The sequence below is a fragment of the Notolepis coatsorum genome, assembly GCF_963971535.1.
Source record: "Notolepis coatsorum genome assembly, chromosome: 19".
In the NCBI taxonomy this organism is placed as follows: domain Eukaryota; kingdom Metazoa; phylum Chordata; class Actinopteri; order Aulopiformes; family Paralepididae; genus Notolepis; species Notolepis coatsorum.
In genome coordinates, this window is record NC_140183.1 from 4,833,350 (window position 1) to 4,858,600 (window position 25,251).

The 25,251-nt window shown below is 40.7% G+C and overlaps 1 protein-coding gene across 1 annotated transcript; it reads left to right on the forward strand.

The window, feature by feature from the left end:
- The first annotated feature begins 2,531 nt into the window (after positions 1–2,531).
- On the forward strand, positions 2,532–24,652 carry rbfa (ribosome binding factor A). The gene is made up of 9 exons (XM_084336398.1): positions 2,532–2,764; positions 5,891–5,930; positions 9,490–9,618; positions 12,414–12,455; positions 16,578–16,690; positions 19,757–19,841; positions 20,457–20,524; positions 22,525–22,657; positions 24,244–24,652. Exons 1-9 carry the CDS (start codon positions 2,598–2,600, stop codon positions 24,472–24,474), a joined length of 1,008 nt encoding a protein of 335 aa, XP_084192524.1. The 5' UTR covers positions 2,532–2,597; the 3' UTR covers positions 24,475–24,652.
- The last annotated feature ends 599 nt before the right edge of the window (positions 24,653–25,251 follow it).

The window sequence follows — 25,251 nt, forward strand, 5'->3', positions numbered from 1 at the left end:
CTTTCTTTCACTCTCTTTTGCTCTCTGCCTTTCCCTCATCTCTCTCTCTCTCTCTCTCTCTCTCCTGCCTTTCCCTCATATCTCTCGCTCTCTCTCGCGCTCTCTCGCTCTCTGGCTCTCTCCCTTTTTTCTGTGTCAGCTTCTGACCAGGGGTTTGTATGATAAATGATGGGAGCTCTCACACTGTAATATACTGATACCACAGCAGGAATGAAAGCAAAGTCACAAATCATGAGGTCCTGCTAGGCCAGAGTCTGAGATGTGGGCGGGCTTTCGTTTTGATGAAAAACGAGGCAAATGTGTTTTATTTCACCTGCCTGTCAACTAGGGCTGCAACTAATGACTAATTTGGTAGTCGACTAATCTGTAATCTGTCGATTAGTCGACTAATCGAAAACCAATTATGTAAACAAAAAAAAGGATATATATATATTTTTTTTAAACTACCTATCTGTGAAAGTGGCTTATCAGCTCTGGTCCAGCTGAAGACAGAGCAGAGGAACAGATTGGACATTGAGCATGACCTCAGAGTTGCTTGTCTACCATCACCCCAGACTTTGAGACTCTTGTCAGGACCAAACAACAACATCATAACATGATGATCCCATAGCAAATTAAAAGAATGACTCATGAAACATTTGAATTTGGATCTTAAGCCACTTTAAATGAAAATGTATTTGAAGAACAATACAGCAATCACTCATAACAAGATAAATAAATTAAATAATACAAATTAAAGTGGAAGTGTACTTTAAATAACTAAAAAAATAATAATAAAAAATAAAATAACTAGCAGCATCTGCCCCCAGCACTGCGGCTGATGGGGCTGTAACTTGGTCCAGGACCAGGAGGGTGATGTGGAACAGCTGTAAGGGGAGAGGGGGATGAGTCAGATCAGACAGACTTCTAGGTCTTTTGTTTGCTGTGTGTGAGAGGAGTCCGTGTGTGTATGTATGTGTGTGTGTCTTACTCTGATCGCTGTGTGAGTGAGAGGAGTGTGTGTACTGTGTAATTTGTGTGTGTCTTACTCTGATCGCTGTGTGAGTGAGAGGTGTGTACTGTGTAATTTGTGTATGTGTGTGTGTCTTACTCTGATCGCTGTGTGTGAGTGAGAGGAGTGTGAATGTGTGTGTGTCTTACTCTGATTGCTGTGTGTGAGAGAGAGGAGTGTGAATGTGTGCGTGTCTTACTCTGATCGCTGTGTGTGAGTGAGAGGAGTGTGTATGTGTGTGTCTTACTCTGATCGCTGTGTGTGAGTGAGAGGAGTGCGTGTGTAATGTATTGTGTGTCTAGTCTGATCATCATCTCCTGCAGGGGAACAATGTTTTCAATGTCCAAAATTTGCTATGGGATCATCATGTTATGATGTTGTCTGAAACCCTGAGAAGCCACTCCCACAAAGATAGGTAGTGCACAAAAAAATGACTATTCGACGCAACAATTTCTCGTCGACGATTTTTTATAATACAAGATACACGACAGGTACCCATGTACATGTCAAAATACTTCCCAAAGGTCAGTGAATACCACGATCACAACATCAGAGGGAGCTCCACAAATCATGTTAAACCCAGATTCGGCTCAAACAAGGGACTAAACACGCTTCGCAATTATGCCACATCAATGTGGAACGCCCTACCCAAAGCTGTAAAGGAATGTGAATCACTACCCACTTTCAAAACCACTCTCAAGGGACACCTACGGGAGACTGCAATTCGAAACTGGCCCCTGTAAATGTCCTAACCCAACCCCCTCCAATGTACAGTAATTTACCTAGTATGGTTTTGTCAATATTCCAATGTACAGTTTTGCTTGTTTGTACAGTGTCCCCCCCCCCATGTACAGTTTTGCTTGTTTGTACAGTGTTCCCCCCCCCCCAACCCCCTCCAATGTAAATTACCCAGTATGGTTGTCAATATCCCAATGTACCCAACCCCCCCCCCACACAACCCCACCCAACCTCCTCCAATGTACAGTTTTTACGTCAAATGTATATACTCCCTTTTCTTGACTCTTTTTGTATCACAAACTACTGTATTTGCAAATCTGGTATGTCATAAATGTATAGATGTAGCAGTACTGTCTATCTGTATGTCATGTACGTCATATATGTCCTGATGAATTGAAAATGGGGGACCCTGATGTAAACAAGACGAAAGTCTTTCTCTGGTCTGCATCCCCTTAACAATTGTGTGTATTGAGCTGTACTGTATTGTACGCATTCTGCAATCTGTTAATAAAGTTTTCAATCAATCAATCAAAACAGTTCTTATCAGGAAATTGCAGAGTGAAAGGATTGCACTTTAAATAGCTGACATATTGCAAAGAAATTCTGGAGAAGTTTGTATGAAGAGTTTATTTTATTTTCTGAGAACAACAGGTTTATTTTATAGGATTTTAGAACATCCAGATCCACACTCCTTATCAGTAGATGGCGGTAATGCTCATGGAAAGTGATTGCCAACCGCCAATAAAATAGAAAAGAAGAAGAAGAAGTAGTGCAGCTACTGCAAGCTACCGGTAAACACCAGAAGAAGAAGAAGAAGAAAGAAGGTCGCCTGTGGTTCAGACAACATTACGTTGGTTTATTAATTGAGATGTTTTCTGTAGCAACCAGATATTGTCTGGTGGGTGTTGGTTTTGAGGTCCTGGCCAGGCAGCAGCCGGGCGGAGCCGGAGCGTGTGGCTCCAGCAGCAGCCTCCTCCACACCACCTCCCGCTGCTCCAAGAACCTGCTCAACAAGATGCTCCGCGGCAGTGTCAAGTGAGCCACTCTTTATTGTTTGTATCACAAACGGTACTGTATTTGTATATCTGGTATGTCATAAATGTATAGATGTAAGCAGTACTGTGACTGTCTATTGATTGATTGATTGATTGATTGAAAACTTTATTAACAGATTGCAGAATGGGTACAGTACAGCTCAAGTCAATACATACAATTGTTAAGGGGATGCAGACCAGAGAAAGACTTTCGTCTTGTTTACATCAGGGTCCCCCATTTTCAATTCATCGTAACATATGTGACATACATGACATACCGATAGACAGTACTGCTACATCTATACATTATGACATACCAGATTTGCAATTACAGTACTGTTTGTGATACAAAAAGAGTCCAGAAAGAAAAGAGTATATACATTAGACGTAGAAACTGTACATTGGATTGGGTAGGTGGGGGTGGGGGGGGACTGAACATTGGAGGTGGGGGGGGGGGGGGGGTGGGGGAGGAGTGGGGGGGGGGCGGGGGGGGGGGGGGGGGGGGGGGGTTGGGTAGGAGGGGTGGGTGGGGGACACTGTACACCTGTACAAACAAACACTGTACATTGGATTATTGACAAGACCATACTTGGTAATTTACTGTACATTGGAGGGGTTGTGTTCGGACATTTACAGGGGCCAGTTTCGAGTTGCAGTCTCCCTTAGGTGTTTTTTGAGAGTGTTTTTGAAAGTGGGTAGTGATTCACATTCCTTTACAGCTTTGGGTAGGGCGTTCCACATTGATGTGGCATAATTGCGAAACGTGTTTAGTCCCTTGTTTGAGCCGAATCTGGGTTTAACATGATTTGTGGAGCTCCCTCTGGTGTTGTGATCGTGGTATTCACTGACCTTTGGGAAGTATTTTGTCATGTACATGGGTACCTTGGTCGTGTAGTGTATCTTGTAGACCAGGCCCATTGCAAGTTGCTGTACTATGTCGTCTACTCTAAGCCATCCTAGGTTGTCAAAGTGGGCAGGGGTGAGGTGGGTTCTAGGAGTAAGGTCAAGCAGTAGTCTGACCAGTTTGTTTTGAGATGTTTGTAATTTTGTTTTTAGCGCCTTTGAGGTGCTTTGGTACCATGAGGTGCAAGCATAGTCGTAGTACCCTTGAATGAGTGCTCCTGCTAGAGTCTTCAGGGTATTCTTGTTTACCAGTGAGGAGATCCGGTACAAGAATCGAGTTCGTTGGTTGACTTTTTTTATTACATTGGATGCCATTTTGTCACAGGAAAGATTTGCCTCTAGGATGGAACCCAGGTAGGTAATATCTTCTTTCCTTGTGACAATATTGTCACCCACTGTAACTGAGAAGCCGTCGGTCTTGCTGAGTTTGTTATTTGAACCGAAGAGAATGGACTCTGTTTTGCCCATGTGTAATGATAGTTTGTTATCAGCGAGCCATATGCAGATTTTGCCTAGTTCTGAGCTGAGGGTTTTTTCAACCTGTAACTTGTTCTTGTCAGAGACCAGCAGGGCTGAGTCGTCCGCAAACAGGAACAAGTTGCAGTCACAAGCTGACGACATGTCATTTGCATAAATTAGGAACAGTAGCGGACCTAGTATGCTTCCTTGTGGAACACCACAGCTTACTGTGAGGGGGGGGGATAGGGTACCGTTTACCTCCACCATCTGCTCTCTCCCCTCCAGGTAGGATTGCATCCAGCTCACTGATAGACTATCAAAACCAATTGCTTTTAGCTTGTCAATCAGAATGGTGTGATTGACAGTGTCGAAGGCCTTTTGTAGGTCCAGCATGACCATGCCGCAGTATTTGCCCGCGTCCACCTCTTGTTTGATGTGGTCGTTTAAATAGAGAAGGCATGTGTCAGTGGAGTGGGATGTTCTGAAGCCAGATTGGAATTCGTAGATTAGATTTTTTTCCGCAAGGTATTTTTCGACCTGTTCGTATACAATTTTTTCCATGACTTTCGAGATGGAGGTAAGGATAGAAACAGGGCGGTAGTTGCCTGGGTCTAATTTACTGCCTTTTTTGTGCAGAGGGGTCACTCTCGCAATTTTGAAGTCCTTGGGGACGTGTCCCTGTTTTATGGAGAGGTTTATTATGTGTGTGATGACTGGGGTGATGGCGGCTGCTGAGTCTCTGAGGAATTTGGAGGGGATGTTGTGCCAGTGGCCTTGTTGGGTTGGAGGGCGCTCAGTTTTTTGAGTACCTCATCTGTTGTTACCATTTCCAGTTTGAAGTCGTCTTTGTGGACCCCTAGGTTCTTGTAGTATGCTACTATGTGTTCTACCCCATAATGCCCTGAGTGGGAGGGTAGTTTGTTTACCAGTGTTGTGGCTATGTTTGTGAAGAAACTATTTAAGTAATTGGCTACATGATCCAGCTTTTCTGTGATGAGCGTGTTGTCTGTCTTTATGTTTATGTTTGAGAATCTGGTTTTAAGTTTTTTTACTGCAGCCTAGTTGGTTATTGAGTAATTTCCAAAGTTCACGTGGTTTGTTTTTGTTTTCCTCGGTTTTGTCATTGATGAATTTTTTTTTTGCTGTTTTGATCATGGAGTTTACATCATTTCTTAGTCTGTTTCTTTCCAGTTTGAGTTCAGTCACGTGGGCTTGGAGTTCACTGCTCGTGCTTATGGTAAGCTTTGACTGACTTTTACGAAACTCTGAGCATTTTTTGTCTCTGGTTTTCATAGCGGTCAGTATTTCAGCGTGCATCCACGGCTCAGCGCGATTTTTTACCCTGGTGGTTCTTAGGGGGGCCATGTTGTTTAGTATCGTTGAAAATTTGGTTTTGAAGCCAAGCCATGTTTCTTCAAGTATGTCTGTTATGATTAATTGAAAATGGGGGACCCTGATGACGTAAACAAGACGAAAGTCGTCTTTCTCTGGTCTGCATTCCCTTAACAATTGTGTGTAATTTTCAATCAATCAATCAATCAATCAATCAATCAATCAATCAGTCAAACAGGACCTGTTTGAATCTTCATCCAGAAGGAAGCAGTCTGTACTGTCATTGTTTAGATAGATGAAGGTGGAGAACACGAATCTTATATTGTTTACTTGTTATTTGGAGGTAATCTACTGCCGAATCAACAGACAATGGATGCCAGTTTAGCATCGGATGGTTTTAATCGCATGTTCTTGTCTGCTCTCTCTCTGACAGGAAGAAGACGTGGTACCAGAGTCAGGCGAAGCCTCCCCAGGTCAGTAACGCATCCCTCTTCTCCCCCCTCTGCTCACCCCTCTCCCCTCTCCCCTCCTGTGCTTTACCCCCCCTGAGACCTGTATACACTACTATCTATTTTCTATATATTATCTGTCTATTATCTAGTGATGCAGAGTCAGGATAGCTGGTGTTGTGGAATATTTAAATGAGCCATGGTGGCAGTGAACTTTAGAAATGTACTAAGACTGAGTCAGTTTGTAATTAATATCTGCTTCCACAGTGATCAGTTTATCATCACAGAGACACACGAGCCGTCTGACCACAAAGTGACAAAGAGCTCTGGTCAGAACTTAGATTATTAAATACATAATCGAAAGGACGTAACATGAGATACCAGATATGACAGAAAAGGTCAACAAAATATGCCCTAGTGAGAATGAATAACAAGCCTTGGCTCTAGGGCTTATGTTATGGCTCCACACTAGAACTGGAGAAAAGGCCCATGTCATATCTCCCCAACCTTGGTCGTTGTTTAACACACTGTCAGACTGATTGATTGATTGAAAACTTTATTAACAGATTGCAGAATGGGTACAGTACAGTACAGCTCAATTCATACAATTGTTAAGGGGATGCAGACCAGAGAAAGACTTTCGTCTTGTTTACATCAGGGTCCCCCATTTTCAATTCATCATAACATATATGACATACTGTATACAGATAGACAGTACTGCTACATCTATACATTTATGACATACCAGATTTGCAAATACAGTACTGTTTGTGACTGTCGTCCTATTGTCTGAGCTGTAGCTAGTATACCAGTTGATCATATTAAACTAGTCAAGGCTGTAAGAGATATATGTATTTTAAACATAGAAACCATATGACATGATGATATTTCTATTACACTGGGTGTGTGATTTAACCTGAAACCTGTATCTATTATCTATCTATTATGTAGTGATTTATTGTAGAGTCAGGAATCAGGATAGCTATGGATGTTGTCTTTATTAACCTGAGCTGGATAGCTGCATAAGTGTTGTGTCGGTAATAGCAAAGTTGTACACTTCAGTCTTTTGATAACGCTGCCATTTTGTGTGAGGCATTTTGGAGTGCCCTTCACTGGACAGTGGTGCCCTTCACTGGGCAGTGGTGCCCTTCACTGGGCAGTGGTGCCCTTCACTGGGCAGTGGTGCCCTTCACTGGGCAGTGGTGCCCTTCACTGGACAGTGGTGCCCTTCACTGGGCAGTGGTGCCCTTCACTGGACAGTGGTGCCCTTCACTGGGCAGTGGTGCCCTTCACTGGACAGTGGTGCCCTTCACTGGGCAGTGGTGCCCTTCACTGGACAGTGGTGCCCTTCACTGGGCAGTGGTGCTTCAGAGCAGAGCTACAAGGGGAAGGGGTTGAAATATTTATCTAGGAAATGGGACACCCTTTGTTTTTCTGTAGTGATACATGTATATTTTGTACGTATGAGCTTATTTGGTTTTCGCAGGGCCTAGAAACATAACCTACAGTGTAGTTATGTCCGATATTATCTGCATTAAAATGTGATATCGGAAAATATCTATCTGTTTTCAAATTTGTATTTTTTATTTCAAATTTTTTTTGCATTTATTTAACCTTTATTTACCCAGGCAAGCAAGTAAGAACAAATTCAGATTTTATTTATTTGCAAAAGTATGCATAATGTTGTGTTAATTCCACAACAAGAGATATGTAATGTTAATTACCTGAAATTATTCCGTTTTTTGGGGGGGAAACCCTGCATATATCGGTATCGGTTGATATCCATATCGGAAATTAAGAGTTGGACAATATCGGTATATCGGTATCGGTAAAAAAGCCAATATCGAGCATCCCTAAATTTAACATATAATAATGATGGGCATATGTATTTATTACAGCATATTTTGAGATTACCAGACGACAATAACGATTACAATTCTGCATTTGTCCTGAATATCTTTGCAATACCTGCAAGTTACGAAACGCCCACCGGTTCCCTACATTTTGACCTGGCGACTGGACTGGTGTTCTATGACCCCGGTGGGTGCAGGGAAAACTAACCTGGGATGAGGAGCGGCCGGCACTGCTTGTCCGGTCGAGTGGTTTTGCCGTATCCGATTCGTTAAACTGACATAACCATCGTGTCTTCTGCCATCAAATGATACCTTTATTTATCCATAAATCTTTTCTTGTTTTGGAGCATTAGAAATAGTTGTGATCATTTTTGGAACGGTGTGTGTCTGGAGAGAGAGAGAAAAAGGAAAAGAAAAAAGATTCAGCGTTTTTCCCCTCAAAGGAAAGGTGTTCTTGCCAAGTTCTGCAAAAACCAAATACCGGTAGGCTGATGTACAAAATATACATGTTCACTGGGGTCCTAGCGGTCTAGATATAACTGAGAGGGCAGACGATAGATGCCTTCAAATCGAGGCTCAAAACCCACTTCTACCTACTAGCCTTTCCCGTTCACTGACTGTTGTGTGATTGTTGTCTATATGTATCTATGTGTACCTACCCTCTGTACAGCACTTTGGTTGACACGCGTCATGTGAAATGTGCTATATAAATAAATCTGATTGATTGATCTTGCACCTTGACCTAGTTACACTGACTACTTGCCCATATGTGCATGATCAGAGTTAATTCAATTTTTATATTGTTTACATTGCCTATTTTTATTTTTACTTCTCCACTGTACTATAATTGTATGACCTGTATCATGTCTTCTACTACCTGTACCTATATTTCTACTACCTGTACCCCCCGTCTCCCCTCCCCCATGCTGCTATAATGCCTGCATTTCCCCAAGTTCAAGTTCAAGTTTCAAGTTTCTTTAATAGTTGTCATACAGAAGTACAGAATACTTTCATACAAAATGCTTCTTACTGTTACGCTCCAGAGACTGTGCTAGACAAGATAGTATCAAATAACATAGTATAGCATGTAATTTAGAAGAAGAAAATGAGGTCACAGTGTTCGGTATAGACATATGTACAATGTTCTGAGTTACCATATAATATACAATACTATGCAGTGTACTAATGTACAGTACTATCTAGTGCAAAGCATAAATGGGATGAGGTACAATTTAGGTACAATTTAAAGTAAGGTGTCAAGGATCAATAAAGGAATATCTTATCTTATCTTATCTTAGATTGCAGATAAAGTTGTCATAGTGTTATAATCTAATGTCCAAAAGATTTGGTTGGGTGTATGATAGGTTTGTTAAGACTGATCTGAGTGAGCAGAAAAAATAAGTAGATAATCACTAATATGCAGAATCTGGAGAGACGCTGAACTGCACAATTGGATCCAAGACGGCAGATTCAGACGCATTATTCAGTCTTTATTTTATTATGCAGGTGGTTTGATGAACTTTTAGGAATCCCAACATGTTGTTATTATCATATTTTTAATGATGTCTCATAATAACTTCACGTACAGAATAAAGCATTGCTTGTCATTGTGTGACACCAGGAGGTGAAAGGTCACTGATACATCACAACTATGTATGTACACCTTCCTCTCGGTGGCAAACCCTCCTCTACCGACTGACCACACCGTTGCCTTGTATGTTGATTGACAGACATGGGCGATCACTCAGGGCAGCGTGCCGAGACCTCCCAAGAGGCGGGACGAGGAGGACAGTCGACGCTGCAGGGTCTTAAACTCCCTCCTGTTCAAAACCATCTCTGACCTTGTGACTTCTCTACAGGTATAGTATATTACTACAAGATAATTTATTATAATACATTTATTTAAATGGTGATTTAATTGGATGTGTACTGTTAATTAATGCTTGTATATCTAATTTTATGTTTATGTGTATGTTTAAAAAAAAAAAAAAAAAAAAAAAAAAAAAAATGATTACCACACAGGTATAGTATTACTACAAGATACAAGTCAAGTCAAGTAATTTATTTATATAGCACGTTTAAAAGCACAAGAGCCAACCAAAGTGCTGTACAATCAAAGCTTAAAATCAATGTCCTAATATAAAATACACAAATACAAAAAGGCACAGCAGGACAAGACAGTACATTCAGAGAATAGGACAGTAGGACAACACACGAATAGGGGAACACAAAGTACAGTAGCACACAGGGGACAGAGGAGCATAAGAAGATATACAGGAGGGGGGGGGGGCAGGATAAAATTACATGGGAGTGTGTGAGTTAGGGTGTGGGAGAATCAGGGTTTATTGAAATACCTTATTATTACCACACAGGTATAGTATATATACTACTATAAGATCATTTATTATTACCACACATGTATAGTATTACTACAAGATCATTTATTATTACCTTATTATTACCTCATGTTCACATACACAAAGCCATAATAAAAGGTCTCGCGCCAGCTTACATAAAGGAACTCCTGGTCCAATCAGCCGGCTCCAGATCCCTCAGATGATCAAACAATCAAACCTGCCTTAAAATCCCCCCCCACTCAAGTCTGGTGACGAAGGGAAACCGGGATTTCGCAGTCGCAGCGCCGAAACTCTGGAACAAGCTCCCACTAAATAGAGCCATATGGAATCAGCGATCACGGAATTGCGGACGGAATTGCGGAATTGAGCAATAAAAATGGAATCAACCATTTTTTTTTTTTTTTTTTTTTTAACGTTTTTTCTTTTTTTATGTTGTGGGACTTGTACAGCACTTTGTTCAACTTTGTCAGTGCTGTAAAGTTTAAACATTTTTAAATCTTAGACAAACTAAACACTTTGCTTTCATGAAATATTGTAAGCCGTCATTTGAGGCTTTATAAAAGCAGCACAATGAACACAAATCTGTCAGTGCCGAGTACGACCTCATCTTAAATAACAAACAGTATTGCTTGTTGTAGTTAACAAAGAGAGGCAGAGTTGATTTTGCAAAAATATATATATATATATTTTTTTTAATAATCGAATTTTATTTTCATATTCTAATCCCATGCCCATCGAACGAAGCTTCGAAGTATTTAAGACAGCCCTATTAAATGGACTGTTATATCTTATTAAATTGTGGACATTTATTCATTCCCACTTATTAGACACTATTTCTGATGGTAAAATGAGCGTACAAAGCAAAATACAGAATTCTGAAATATTAAAACGGAAAAAACGGAATTTGGAAAAAAAATTTATGGAATTTGGAAAAAAATTTAACTGATTTCATATGGCTCTACCACTAAACTTAAAATCTGCAAGCACTCCAAAGACTTTTAAGGCCATGCTCAAAACCCACCTTTTCGCCATAAACAATCCATGAGCTACCACTCAACGTAGGAAACAAGATGGGGGCTTGGCAATCCCCGATTTTAAATTGTACTTCTGGTCCTTTTCGCTGGGACCCCTGATAAGCTGGTTTGACCCTGAAATTGCTGTATCTCGGCGCTCCTTAAAAGCAAAGATTACAGGATGTAGTATACTCCAGAAATTATTTCAAATAAAAATACAATTATTTATTTGAATGGTGTTATTTATGGCAATAACAACTATACCGTAATAACAATATAGGCGTAGACCAGGGTTTAACCCCTGGTCGTCAAGAGAGAGGGGAGATGAGGAAGATGAGCTGGTGCTGATGGGGAGTGAAGATGAGCTGGAGGACTGATCATAAAGTATATACCCCACACACACACAAATGCACACACACTGTGTTTAAGTTATTAAATCATAATAATTGTCCAAATCTCTTGTCGGTTTTATAATATTTTTTTTTATTTTCACCAGTCCATTTCGGACAAGTACGTTTAGCTTTCGGACAAGTAAAATATCTGTCAAGCCCTGCTCATTAACAATTCATAATAATAATGCAGGACCTGTCGCAGAGGTCTTTAATTGGCATGCAGACGACTCTCAATGTTAGCGGAACACAGCGGTTAGTTTAGCACACACACCGGAACACACGCATGCATTGTTTTTTGTAGGATCGCCGATGCGATACTCCTCTGCGCTTAACCCATCCCGTCGTCCTTCCCCCCCCTTTCCTCTGTACTTTGAATAAATGAATTGTCATTTTTTTTCAAAGTATATTGGACGATTTTTACTGGACTTTTTAATCATGTCATTAAGCACATCCCAAGTAGCCTTAATATTGTTTTTATGCATTTGCAACAAATGATTATAGTAGTCTTTTTTTTGTGATCTCATCATATATGTCAATCTGTTTTTATAGTTTTTGTACTTGTCCTCCTTATCCTTTGTTCGATGTTTGATAAATTCCCTGTGGAGCCTATTTTTCTTAGTGCAAGCTTTTTCCAGACCCTTGGTTAGCCCTGGTTTCACCCTCTTTTTAGGATTTTGTCTGCACTCCTTCAATGGACAATGTTGGTCGTAATATGACAAATGTACAAAAAAAAATATTTTCTGTAGGAAAGAAGTGGTTTTGGTTGATATGGACCTGTAGTTTCTGCTGCACCAAGTGGTCAGTCTGATCTCATATCCTGTCACCTGATATTGTCTACCTATCTGTCCATCTGTCTGTCTGTCTGTCTGTCTGTCTGTCTGTCTGTCTGCAGATCAGCGACAAGCTGGACAACTATAGCCCCAACATCACCAAGGTGTGTACAAACACACACTTATAACTTATAACTTTAGGACAACATTATTATTTCCATAGTTTTGAATTGTGAAAAGGTCCTGACCCACAGCACACACACAGTCTACTCTAGAGGGTCTGCAGCAGTCTTTGTTAGGAGCACACACAGTCTAGATGGTCTGTAGCAGTTGTTTGTTCAAAACCTTTTTGTCACAGTCAAGAGGGGCAGAACTAACAACTGTGAGCTGCAAAGAACTCGTGGGACAGATGTAGCAGATGTTATAAAAACAAATGGCTGCACACAACCTTGCAGAGGCCATACATCCAACTAATGGAAGATAGTTTAATTAACTTTAATGAACGGATTGCAGAATGGGTACAGTACAGTTCAATACACACAATTGTTAAGGGGATGCAGACCAGAGAAAGACTTTTGTCTTGTTTACATCAGGGTCCCCCATTTTCAATTCGTAATGAAATTGCTATTATGTGTCTGCATGAACACACAACTGTAACTGTACTCAAAAATAACAAAATAAGGGTTGTCTCAGTTCACAACTATATTGGTCAAATGTTGGGTGGGACTTGTTTGCGTCCCTGCAGCTTCTTATTCAATTGAGCGAGATGCTCGGTTATGTCACACAGCCAGTTTGCATCTGACGGTTCAGACAATATTTCTTCAACCCTTTGTTACCTATTCCGCCTGGATCTTTTTTCGTATTTTGGGCTGTAAAGTTGTCAAAAAATGTCTGAGGAGTAAGTGCTTTTGGCTTTTTTTCCTTTGTTACTTCATCAATACCTCAGATGTTCAACATACATGTATGTGTAAGAATGTGTAATAACTAAGGCTGTCAAAGTTAAAGCTTTATTAACGCATTAACCCACAATTCTTTTAACAGGCACTATTTTTTAACGCAAGATTAATGTTTAAATTTTTTATTTAATTTTTTTTCAGAGCTCTTGTGGGCCACATCAAATGGGGGTCTGTAGCAGTCTTTGTTAGGAGCACACAGTCTAGATCAGGGGTGTCAGACTCATATTCATGTTCTATTGAGCCCTCATGAGAGCCGGGTTAGCCTACTTGCTGTTAAAATCACATTTGACTCAACACATGGATACTGTATTGAGGCTATATTGAAATCATTCAGGCCTACAGATCAATGAGAAATTGCATGTGGCACAAAACATAACACACTATGTACAATTACATAAAGCAGAAGAGTTCTGCAATAGAAGTGGAACAGAAAGCATTTTCCTATCCATGCAAATAGCCAACATTTCAAGTAGAAGAGAGAAGTGCAACAAAATCAATCGAGTGCCATAGAAAACACGTTTCTTATTCATACATATAACAATAACTAGGCTACATAGTGTATTTGAATATCTGTTTTATTGATTAATTATATTAATTAATTAATTATATATTTGAAACAATGCAGGTTATAGCTATAAAATGCCAAATGTCTGTCCCATTGTTTGCCAGATGCCTGTTTTTAAGTTCCAGCCAAGAGGTATGAGCTGGAAAACATAATGGTTCCGCTCCCATTCATACAGAGGCTCTCGTCAAAACAATGGACTTCTTCATCTTCTTGTGTCACCTTCCCCCACTCCGAGTGCCTGTCTGGGATCGCTTTCGCCATCAGTCAGTCAGTTCAGGACCGTGCACAACCAGACATGGTCACTCGTCCGAACGGCTTCTCAAATTATGCCCGCCGGATGTTTCATCTTGTAACTCGAGAATGGAATCACGCAATAGGTTGAGTGTGGTGACGATCGAAAGGCGGCAAATTAAACCTTCCAACAATGTATTGGTTGGTTAACGCTTTCCGTGCCAGCAGGGGGTGCCAGAAATAGGCGCTTGAGTGCCAACGCTGTAGTCAATGGAGGGCGATCATATTTGCGAACGCATAAACTATATCTTAAATGATGTGTCTAATACGCCCGTCACTTATCAATGACTTGTTTGCAGTCAACATTGTCGAAACGGATTGTTTTTTTAATCGGTTCATTTCCGTTTTATACCATTTTGAAAACGCTAGTTTTTTTAAACTTTCAGAAAAAAAATTATTCTGCAGGAATCGCGCTTTACTGGAATACACAAAACACGTTGTAATTTCTCGGCCTATTTATGAATCGTTTTCAAATAAACGCTAGATTATCGATAGTATATGTGTACTTATGCACGCTATAGAAGCGGGCTGAAAGAGCCAAGCCCGCTACCTCCCATGTCACCAAGCACCCCACCCCACGCACAACGAACCCACAACCCACGAGACCCACGACTCTCCCGGGCCAAACCGCGGAAACGATGCCCCCCCCCCCTGAGTGCACGTAGAACTCCCCCATATCCCAGGCCGATGCGCGCGGAGCCGGGCCCCCCAGCGACACAGTGCCTTGAATTAATTGGGCCAGGCCCAGTAGAGGAGAGGGACAGATTCTCCCCCCCCCACCGAGCCAAGCCTGCTACCTCCCATGCCACCGAGAACCCCACGCCCACTGACCCCGCAGCATACAGGACCCCACCGGGCAAAGCTCAGCCGCTCTGACCCTCACAAGAGAAACCCCTCCCTCCCGCCCTCCTCCCCGAGAAACAGAACACCCCCATATAATGGTCCACCATGCGCAGAGCCGAGCACCCAGAGCCCCTGCCCCAACCGCCAGCCCCCCGGCCCACGAGAACCCCAAGCCCAGGCCCGCAGAAGGCCTAAGCACTACGCCTCAATGGTCCCGTGACCCCAAGCCCGGTGCCCCCCCGGCCCGGTGACTGTATTTCATTTTTACCGATGTTTTATAAGATTTACCGAAAATAAGAATTTATCGGAATAATGCTAATTATATCTCTTATCGTAAAACCGCGAGGAAATGACTAAATCCAGATGTAACACTGCCATTGGAAAGAGGAGCCTTTTCCCTATATATAGATGTATGATTTGGCCATAATAAGGTCAAGGTCAAGTTCAAGGTCAAATATGAATTTATAATAAAAATTTATTATAATTTATTACTGTATCTACAAATCCTTCTGTTTAATCATCTTCCCTTTATTCATTTGCTTAGATACTGCTTAGATGTACACTTGATCTCAAGAAGGTGCTGAATGAGCTCAGTGAGCGAAATCTCTAGCGCCGCAATTGTAACATGGTGTTATTCACCGGCACAGATGCAAAGTAAAATCATAATTTATATTCTCCTTTTTTTGTATTACAATTTACTCAAGCCTACTAACAGACACAATATTTCTGACACTGGGAATACATACCCCCAGGTCCCTAGATGTTCCTAGATACCAAGAACATGCAAATTGACCTTGTAGAAGTGGAGCAATCTTCCATTTACTTAGGCATGTACCTTTAGGCAACATTTCTGAAAACAGGGCTACAGGTTAACAGGTTAAGAGAATGGCTCCAGTTCTTTTGAGGCCCTCTGGCTCTGAAATAGGAATTGTGTTAGCATCATGGTTCATAAGACATAGATTGAAAAGTATCCCCCCTTATTTAATTTTTTTATCCACTTTTTCTCCTTTTTAAATTTTTTTTCTCCCATCCCAATTTCGCTGTGCCAATTCTCCCCTTCCCTGTCTTGAACGTTGCTCGCATATGCCCCCCACTGGCCGGTTGTAGGGAGGATAGAAGCCGTGCATCACATGTCCCCTCCGATACATGTGGAGTCAGCCTGTCACATCTTTTCACCTGCCAGCGCGGACTCTCATTGGCGAGGTGTAACGTGTGGGAGGCTCACACTACCCCCGCCATTTCCTGTCTCTGCTGTGCAGGTGTCCCCCAACCGACCTGTAGGAGTCGCTGTCCACAAGGTCCAGATTACCACCCATCGACTTCCACCCGCTAATTCTGCCAATTGAATTAGTATGACGGCCGGCCCAAGCCGGAGGCAACGCCGACAGCCGGAGTCGAGCCCGGTGTCTCTTGCGTTGGTGACTAGCGCAATGTCCGCTGCGCCACCCAGCCACCCTATCCCCCCTTATTTTGAAGGTACTTTCATATCATGTCCAATAACATTTTAAGATTGCTCAACAGGACCCTAATCGCTGTTCATAGTCACATATTGGCATTCAGAGCTTGATTCGGGATTTGGATGATTTGTTTTATTATTATTATTAATTAGTCGTGTTGTGTGTCTGTGTCAGGTGTCTCTGGCTCCAGATTTCTCCAACTGCAGGGTGTTCTGGAGCTCCACCAACTGCTCGGAGAGAGACGAGCTGGTCCAGAATCAGCTGGACAGAAACGCCCCCTCCATCAGGTGAGACTTAATTAGGCCACGCCCCTCCATCATGTCAGATCCAGTTAGGCCACACTCCTCCACCATGTCTCACCTGCATGGTTTTTTTTCGTAGCCGCAGTTTGCGAATACGCTCTCTGATTGGCTAGCCCGTGTACAGCGAAGACCCTCTCTGATTGGTTTAGCTCCGAAGGGCTCTGGGATAGAAATGTCCGCCTTGTACATATATATTCTCTGCTTCGAAGTGGTTATGCTTTGGCCCTCTTTCGAAGTGGGTTATGCTTAGAGTTTGTAATCAGGGCTGGTGGTGGTCCATCGCCCTGCTCTAAAGATAAACTCTAAGCATAACCCACTTCGAAAGAGGGCCAAAGCATAACCACTTCGAAGCAGAGAATATATATGTACAAGGCGGAAGAGCCCTTCGGAGCTAAACCAATCAGAGAGGGTCTTCGCTGTACGCGGGCTAGCCAATTGTCATGTCAGAGCTTGTTAAGTCACAACTAGGGATGTCCCGATCACGTTTTTTTGCTCCCGATCCGTTCCCGATCATGTGATTTTGAGTATCTACCGATACCGATATTTCCCGATCCAATCAAAAAAAATTCAATTTTTTTTTTTACATTTTTTTTGTATTCAACAAACATGATGACCATGTTCACGTCTTAAACTCATACTGAGGCCTTAGTTTTGGTTTTAAATTGCATATCATCATTTATTTATTTATTGTCACACAGAGCAGAAGAATTTTGCCAAAACAAACCAATAGTATCCAGCTGCAGAACGGCAGACCAGCCACACTCTCAGACCCAAACGCATTTCCTTTGATTTAATTATACATCAAATGATTTATGAAGTTAACTTTTCACCTGGATAACGTCAACATTCAGGGTGAATGTAATGTGAGAAATTGGGATTAAAAAATAAAAAATATAAAATTATTTCGGTCTGAGAGTGTGGCTGGTCTGCCGTTCTGCAGCTGGATACTTTTTTTCGATCCCGATCTTCGGAAAATCACGTGATCGGATCGGGACATCCCTAATCACAACCCTTCATTATGTCAGACCGTGTTAGGCCACACCCCTTCGCAGGTCAGACCTCATTAGGTCACACCCACATCTCCCAGGCCACACTGTACCACAGTACTTCTCCAGACCTGCCAACATGTAGTCATTTAGCGTACTAAGTACACAATTTGACATCAAAGTACACTGGTATAGTGAACTCTGAGCTGGTGTAGTGAACTCTGAGCTGGTGTAGTGAACTCTGAGCTGTCTGAATTGAAGCTACTCTGTAATCTCAAACAACCTCATTCTCTAGTTGATAGTCTGTCTCTCTACCTCTCTCTAGTTGATAGTCTGTCTCTCTACCTCTCTAGTTGAGTCTATATATCTACCTCTCTCTAGTTGAGTCTATATCTCGACCTCTCTCTAGTTGATAAGTCTGTCTTTACCTGCAGGCATCTCTCTCTAGTTGATAGTCTGTCTCTCTACATGTAGGTATCTCTCTCGTTGATAGTCTATGTCTCTCTACCTCTCTAGTTGATAGTCTATGTCTCTCTACCTCTCTAGTTGATCGTCTATGTCTCTCTACCTCTCTAGTTGATCGTCTATGTCTCTCTACCTCTCTTTAGTTGATCGTCTATGTCTCTCTACCTCTTTAGTTGATAGTCTATGTCTCTCTACCTCTTTAGTTGATAGTCTATGTCTCTCTACCTCTTTAGTTGATCGTCTATGTCTCTCTACCTCTCTAGTTGATCGTCTATGTCTCTCTACCTCTCTAGTTGATCGTCTATGTCTCTCTACCTCTTTAGTTGATCGTCTATGTCTCTCTACCTCTCTAGTTGATCGTCTATGTCTCTCTACTTCTCTCTAGTTGATCGTCTATGTCTCTCTACCTCTCTCTAGTTGATCGTCTATGTCTCTCTACCTCTCTAGTTGATCGTCTATGTCTCTCTACCTCTCTCTAGTTGATAGTCTATGTCTCTCTACCTCTTTAGTTGATAGTCTATGTCTCTCTACCTCTCTAGTTGATCGTCTATGTCTCTCTACTTCTCTCTAGTTGATCGTCTATGTCTCTCTACCTCTCTAGTTGATCGTCTATGTCTCTCTACCTCTCTAGTTGATAGTCTATGTATCTCTACCTCTCTAGTTGATCGTCTATGTCTCTCTACCTCTCTAGTTGATCGTCTATGTCTCTCTACCTCTCTAGTTGATCGTCTATGTCTCTCTACCTCTTTAGTTGATCGTCTATGTCTCTCTACTTCTCTCTAGTTGATCGTCTATGTCTCTCTACCTCTCTAGTTGATCGTCTATGTCTCTCTACCTCTCTCTAGTTGATCGTCTATGTCTCTCTACCTCTCTAGTTGATCGTCTATGTCTCTCTACCTCTCTCTAGTTGATAGTCTATGTCTCTCTACCTCTTTAGTTGATAGTCTATGTCTCTCTACCTCTCTAGTTGATCGTCTATGTCTCTCTACTTCTCTCTAGTTGATCGTCTATGTCTCTCTACCTCTCTAGTTGATCGTCTATGTCTCTCTACCTCTCTCTAGTTGATAGTCTATGTCTCTCTACCTCTCTCTAGTTGATAGTCTATGTCTCTCTACCTCTCTAGTTGATCGTCTATGTCTCTCTACCTCTCTAGTTGATCGTCTGTCTCTCTACCTCTCTCTAGTTGATAGTCTGTCTCTCTACCTCTCTCTAGTTGATAGTCTATGTCTCTCTACCTCTCTAGTTGATCGTCTATGTCTCTCTACCTCTCTAGTTGATCGTCTGTCTCTCTACCTCTCTCTAGTTGATCGTCTATGTCTCTCTACCTCTCTAGTTGATCGTCTATGTCTCTCTACCTCTCTCTAGTTGATCGTCTATGTCTCTCTACCTCTCTAGTTGATCGTCTATGTCTCTACTTCTCTCTAGTTGATCGTCTATGTCTCTCTACCTCTCTAGTTGATCGTCTATGTCTCTCTACCTCTCTCTAGTTGATAGTCTGTCTCTCTACCTCTCTCTAGTTGATAGTCTATGTCTCTCTACCTCTCTAGTTGATCGTCTATGTCTCTCTACCTCTCTAGTTGATCGTCTATGTCTCTCTCAGGTATCAGATCATGTCTCAGCAGATTATGGGTGGAGTTCCTCCTCTGGTTTTTCTCCGAGACAAACAGCAGGTTGCTTTACTAGAGGTACTGTATACTGCTACTATATACTATACTAGTATATATACTCTACTTACTATTAGGGATGGGACTAGCAAAAGTGCTATTCGAAAATCGCTGGTTCTTAAGATCGAATATTCGAATAATCGACCCCCCCCCCCCCCCAACCAAAAATAAATAAATAAATTATATATTTTTTTTTAATTAAAAATATATTGTTATTTTCTGTTTCAGTTTAAATTCAGTTAAAATGTTCAGTGTCAGTTAAATTCAGTTATTCTTTTTAATAGAATGGATCATTAAAATCAAAGGGTATTGCACATAAATAGGCACTTATATCAACCGGTTTTAATAAACAAACAGAAACGGGGTAGCATGTGCATCTTTTAGATCAATTAGGCTGTCTCTAAATATAAAAAGGAATTAAATAAGAATGGTTTGCTTCAATTATTATTATTATTATTTTTTATTTTATTTTTTTTTACTATACTATATCAACCAGCAGGGTGCTTTACTAGAGGTATTGCATACTATACTACTATACTATATAAACCAGCAAGCTGCTTTATTACAATATACTACTATACTGACATACTATACTGCTATATACTATATTAATATACTATACTGGTTGTCCATCAGGTAGACAGGTTGCTGCAGCTGGCTGACTTTGGTCCTGTTTGTCCACCAGACACTGTTGACGACGACAGGTGGGTTGGTATTATTATCATGAATATTGTTAATATATCATTATCATTACTATGAATATTTCTCTATTGTTATTATATCATTATGCATATTATTATGATTCTCATTACTATGAATATTATTATAATTACTATGAATATTGTTATAATTGTTATGAATATTGTTATATCATTATTATGAATACTTTTATCATTATATAATTATCTGTTATTATATCATTATTATGAATATTGTTATTATTGTTGTTGCTCAGCATTCCTCTAATTGCAGTATGTTTGAAAAAATGCTAATATTATTATTTAATTCCGAGGATGTCTGTAGAATCGAAGTGAACACAATCCCCAAGGATTTCTCCCAAATTATTAACCTGTTAAAAACTCGGGCGCACACAAATACATCCAGATATAGTCGTATTTATTATTACTATAATTATTTAAATCCGTGAACACAATCACCAATGATTTCTCCCAAATGAAGCCGTTAAAAACACAGGCGCACGCACACCAGTCTGTGCGACTTACGACTGTCTTTTAGAGTTCGTAAATCCTGTTCGTAGCTACGAACGAATTTTACGAAAAGGAGCCGTTCGAGAATGCCCAAAAAGTTCATAAATCAAGTTACAAAGAAATTTGTTGGTAACTTTCTCGTAAGTCCGTTTGAGAATGAGGTCCAATGATTCTTTTTTTTTTATCCACTTTTTCTCCTTATTTTCTATTTTTCTCCCATCCCAATTTCGCCTCCCCAATTCTCCCTTCAATTCTACCCTCCCCTGTCTCGAACGTTGCTAGACCATGCCTCCCACTGGTCGGCTGCAATGTGGGGACGAAGCCTTGCATCACGTGTCCCCTCCGGTACACGAGGAGGCAGCCGTCACATCTTTTCACCTGAACAGCGCGATTTCTCAGCGGCGAGTGGGAGGCTCACGCTGCCCCCGATACTTCCTGATTCTGCTGTACAGGCGCACCAACCGACCTGTAGGAGTCGCTGTCCACAACGTCCAATCCCCACCCACCGGCTTTCCCACCCTCTAACACCGCCAATTGTGTTAGTGTGACGACCGGCCAAGCCGGTAGCAACGCCGAGAGCTGGGCTCGATACCAGCATCTCCTGCGTTAGTGGCGAGCGCCTTTGCCCACTGCGCCACTCAGCCGCCCAGGTCCAATGATTCTTAATGACACTGATTATCTTGAGTAACCGTGTCATGTGTTCTGGAAAGAGTTTGATTGTATATTTTGGCACTTTGACAGCAGGCACCTGTACTGTAGATATCTACTGCAGCCATGTTATCCAAAACTTCTTCTGATTACTTTGTGTGTTTTTCTTTTCTTTTAAAGGTATGGTGAAATTGATGTTTTAGTAACATTGATGAGTATTCTAAAAGCAATTCTTAAAAATATTCAATTTTAAAAACAATCTTAAATTGTATTTAACACTGTATTTTGTTTAGTTTTTTTGTTCTCTGTTTCTTTGCTTGCATGTAATTTTAGCCATCTTAATTGTTAGTTTCATTGTGTATTGTATGTTGAGTACTGGCTTTTAATAATTAGTAACATTGATGAGCATTCTAAAAGCAATTCTTAAAAATATTCAATTTTAAAAACAATCTTAAATTGTATTTAACACTGTATTTTGTTTAGTTTTTTTGTTTTCTGTTTCTTTGCTTGCATGTAATTTTAGCCATCTTAATTGTTAGTTTCATTGTGTATTGTATGTTGAGTACTGGCTTTTAATAATTCTGTTTTGCAACAATTGTTTTTGTATGTTTTTTGTGTGGACCCCAGGAAGACTAGCTGGTTGCCATGGCACCAGCTAATGGGGATCCTTAATCAAATCAAATCAAATCAAATATCTAGAGTAGTAGTAGGCAGTGACGGCAGACACTGTTGTGTTTTCTCGTGGTGAAACGATAACTTCCTGCTTGGTGGAGCAGCCGTTTATTGCCATGCTAGCTGATTATGTAAGAGGAGCTTTAATGTGTCTTCGTCTGTCTGTCTCTCTCCAGACCCGTCTCTGGCGGTTCCGGTCCAGTGCTTTTCGGCGTCGACCACGAGGCGTTGAACAAACAGATTGCAGAGTGGCGGCAGCGCTCCAAAGGGGAGGGGCTAGGACAAACCGTGCCCCCACAGCTATCGCAGGTAGAAATAAACACTAGACCAGTGTTTCTCAACTGGTGGGTCGCGACCCAAAAGTGGGTCGCAGCAGGGGCCATTTTGAGTGGGTCACGGATGGTGTGTGTATCTTTGTGAAAGTGGCTTCTCAGCTCTGGTCCAGCTGAAGACAAAGCGGAGGAACAGATTGGACATTGAGCATGACCTCAGAGTTGCGTTGTCTACCATCACCCCAGACTTTGAGACTCTTGTCAGGAGCAAACAACATCCCCAGTTATCCCATTAGTTCCCTGGGATGTTAAGCTAAGAAGTCTGCTAAGAAGGATATATTATTATTATTATTATTATTATTATTATTATTATTATTATTATTATTATTATTTATTATTATTATTATTATTATTATTATTATTATTATTATTATTATTATTATTATTATTATTATTATTATTATTATTATTATTATTATTATTATTATTATTATTATTATTATTATTATTATTATTATTATTATTATTATTTTATTTCATTGGGTTTTTAGCCCTAGTTGCACTTTTGTTGCAACCCCAGTTATCCCATTAGTTCCCCCAAACTTACTGTAGGTCTATTATGTTAAGCTAAGAAGTCTGCTAAGAAGCATATCTTATTTATTATTATTATTTTATTTCATTGGGTTTTTAGCTCTAGCTGCACTTTTGTTGCAACCCCAGTTATCCCATTAGTTCCCCCAAACTTAAGTTTGTTATGTTAAGCTAAGAAATCTGCTAAGAAGCATATATTATTTATTATTATTACATAGCGTTTTAACATTCGCCGAAATGCTTGATTGTGATTGGTCAATAGCGCTCGTCAGAGGTCCGCTATTACTCGATAACGGACCTCTGCCGAGCAATAATGACCGCTGTTAGCAGCTGTAGCAATCAAGCCCACTGACACACACTGCATCAGTGCAGCCAATCAGACACACCTGCCGGCTGCTGGCGAAGCTGCCGGCGATAACAGCGCGGAGCGACAGAACAGAACTGCGTCTGCATTTGATCTCGTCTTGTCGATGGTGTAAAATGAATTAGGTATATTGTTAGTAAGTTAGCCATGTAATAAGCGGGATAATGTATAGCTATACTCGGTCATTGTCGCAAAATAATTGACCGTCACTGATGTTTAGAACACCTCGGCGAGGCGCCTCGGTATTCTAAACTCTGTGTCGGTCAATTATTTTGCGACAATGACCGAGTATAGCTATACATTATCCCTTACTTATTTTATTTCATTGGGTTTTTAGCCCTAGTTGCACTTTTGTTGCACTTTTTTGTGTTTATTTCATGTTTTTAACAGTGCATGAAAGATTGTGTATTACTGCAAAAAAAAAAAAAAAAATTAAATAAATCATAGTGGTTAAAAAAATCTGGGTCGTGACTTAATGAGTAAGGAAAAATGTTGGGTCCCGAGGCTAGACCAGTTGAGAACCACTGCTCTAGACCACATGTATCTGCCCCTGATAAACCGCCATGCAGTGTGCTTAGCAAGGCAGTGTTCTACCCATCATGCAGTGCAAGGCAGCACTCTTAACGCATCTCAAACGAGCCTAATCCTCTCTGCTACTCTGTCTTCAGGAGCAGCTGTCCGTCTTGGCTCAGTTCAAAAAACAACAAATCATCAAGAAGAAGAAGAAGAAAGCTCCACCCATTGACGATGACATCACACCCCAAGAATTCCTGCTGGCGCGTCACGGTGACATCACACCCCGGGGGTGGAGCCAGGTGGAGGAGGAGGATGGAGCCTTCAAAGAGGAGGAAGAGGCACAGCTACAGGAACTGATGTCAGAAGAGGACAGGAAGTTATGACAGACTGCTTGTTGAGAAACAAAAACATTGCGTTCAGGGGGAGGCTAATATATTGGAGGTTATATGGAATACACGGGAGCACGGCACATGCTCAGATTGTGCGTGTGGAGTGGAAAGATTTCTTTTTTGGATATTTCTTTTTAAATTTAGTATCCATAAATAAATATTTTCCCCAGGATATTGTGGTGGATTATGATTTATCAATTATATCATGGACAGATATTATGATCTAAATAGGTTTAATAGTAAAAACTAGGGCTGTCAGTTTATCGCGTTAATTAGATTAATTAATTACACAGCTAATTATCGCGTTATGAAAATTAACTCAAAATTAATTACAATTTCTTTTTTTTATAATATTTTCTTTTTTATCTCATTCATTCCATAAGCATGTAGAATACACATTTACAGACTTTTTTCTTAATATGGTCCATTTGCATGTTCTTGGTATCTGATTCTAGGGACATGTGATTGATTGATTGAACATTTTATTTTGAGTAAATTGTAATGAACCAAATGAGAATATCAATACATTTTTTTTTTATCTTTGACTAAATAACACTATGCTCAAATTGACCAGACCTGAAAGATCTAAGCAAATTTATAGATGGAAGATGATTAAACGGAAGGTTTTGTAGATACAGTACTGAATTCTGCCATCCGGACACATGCAATTTGAAATATGATTATAGAATATAGAATATCAGACATAAAATGGTTATGCGATTAAAATGCGATTAATTAGATTAACTAATTACAAATCCTGTAATTAATTAG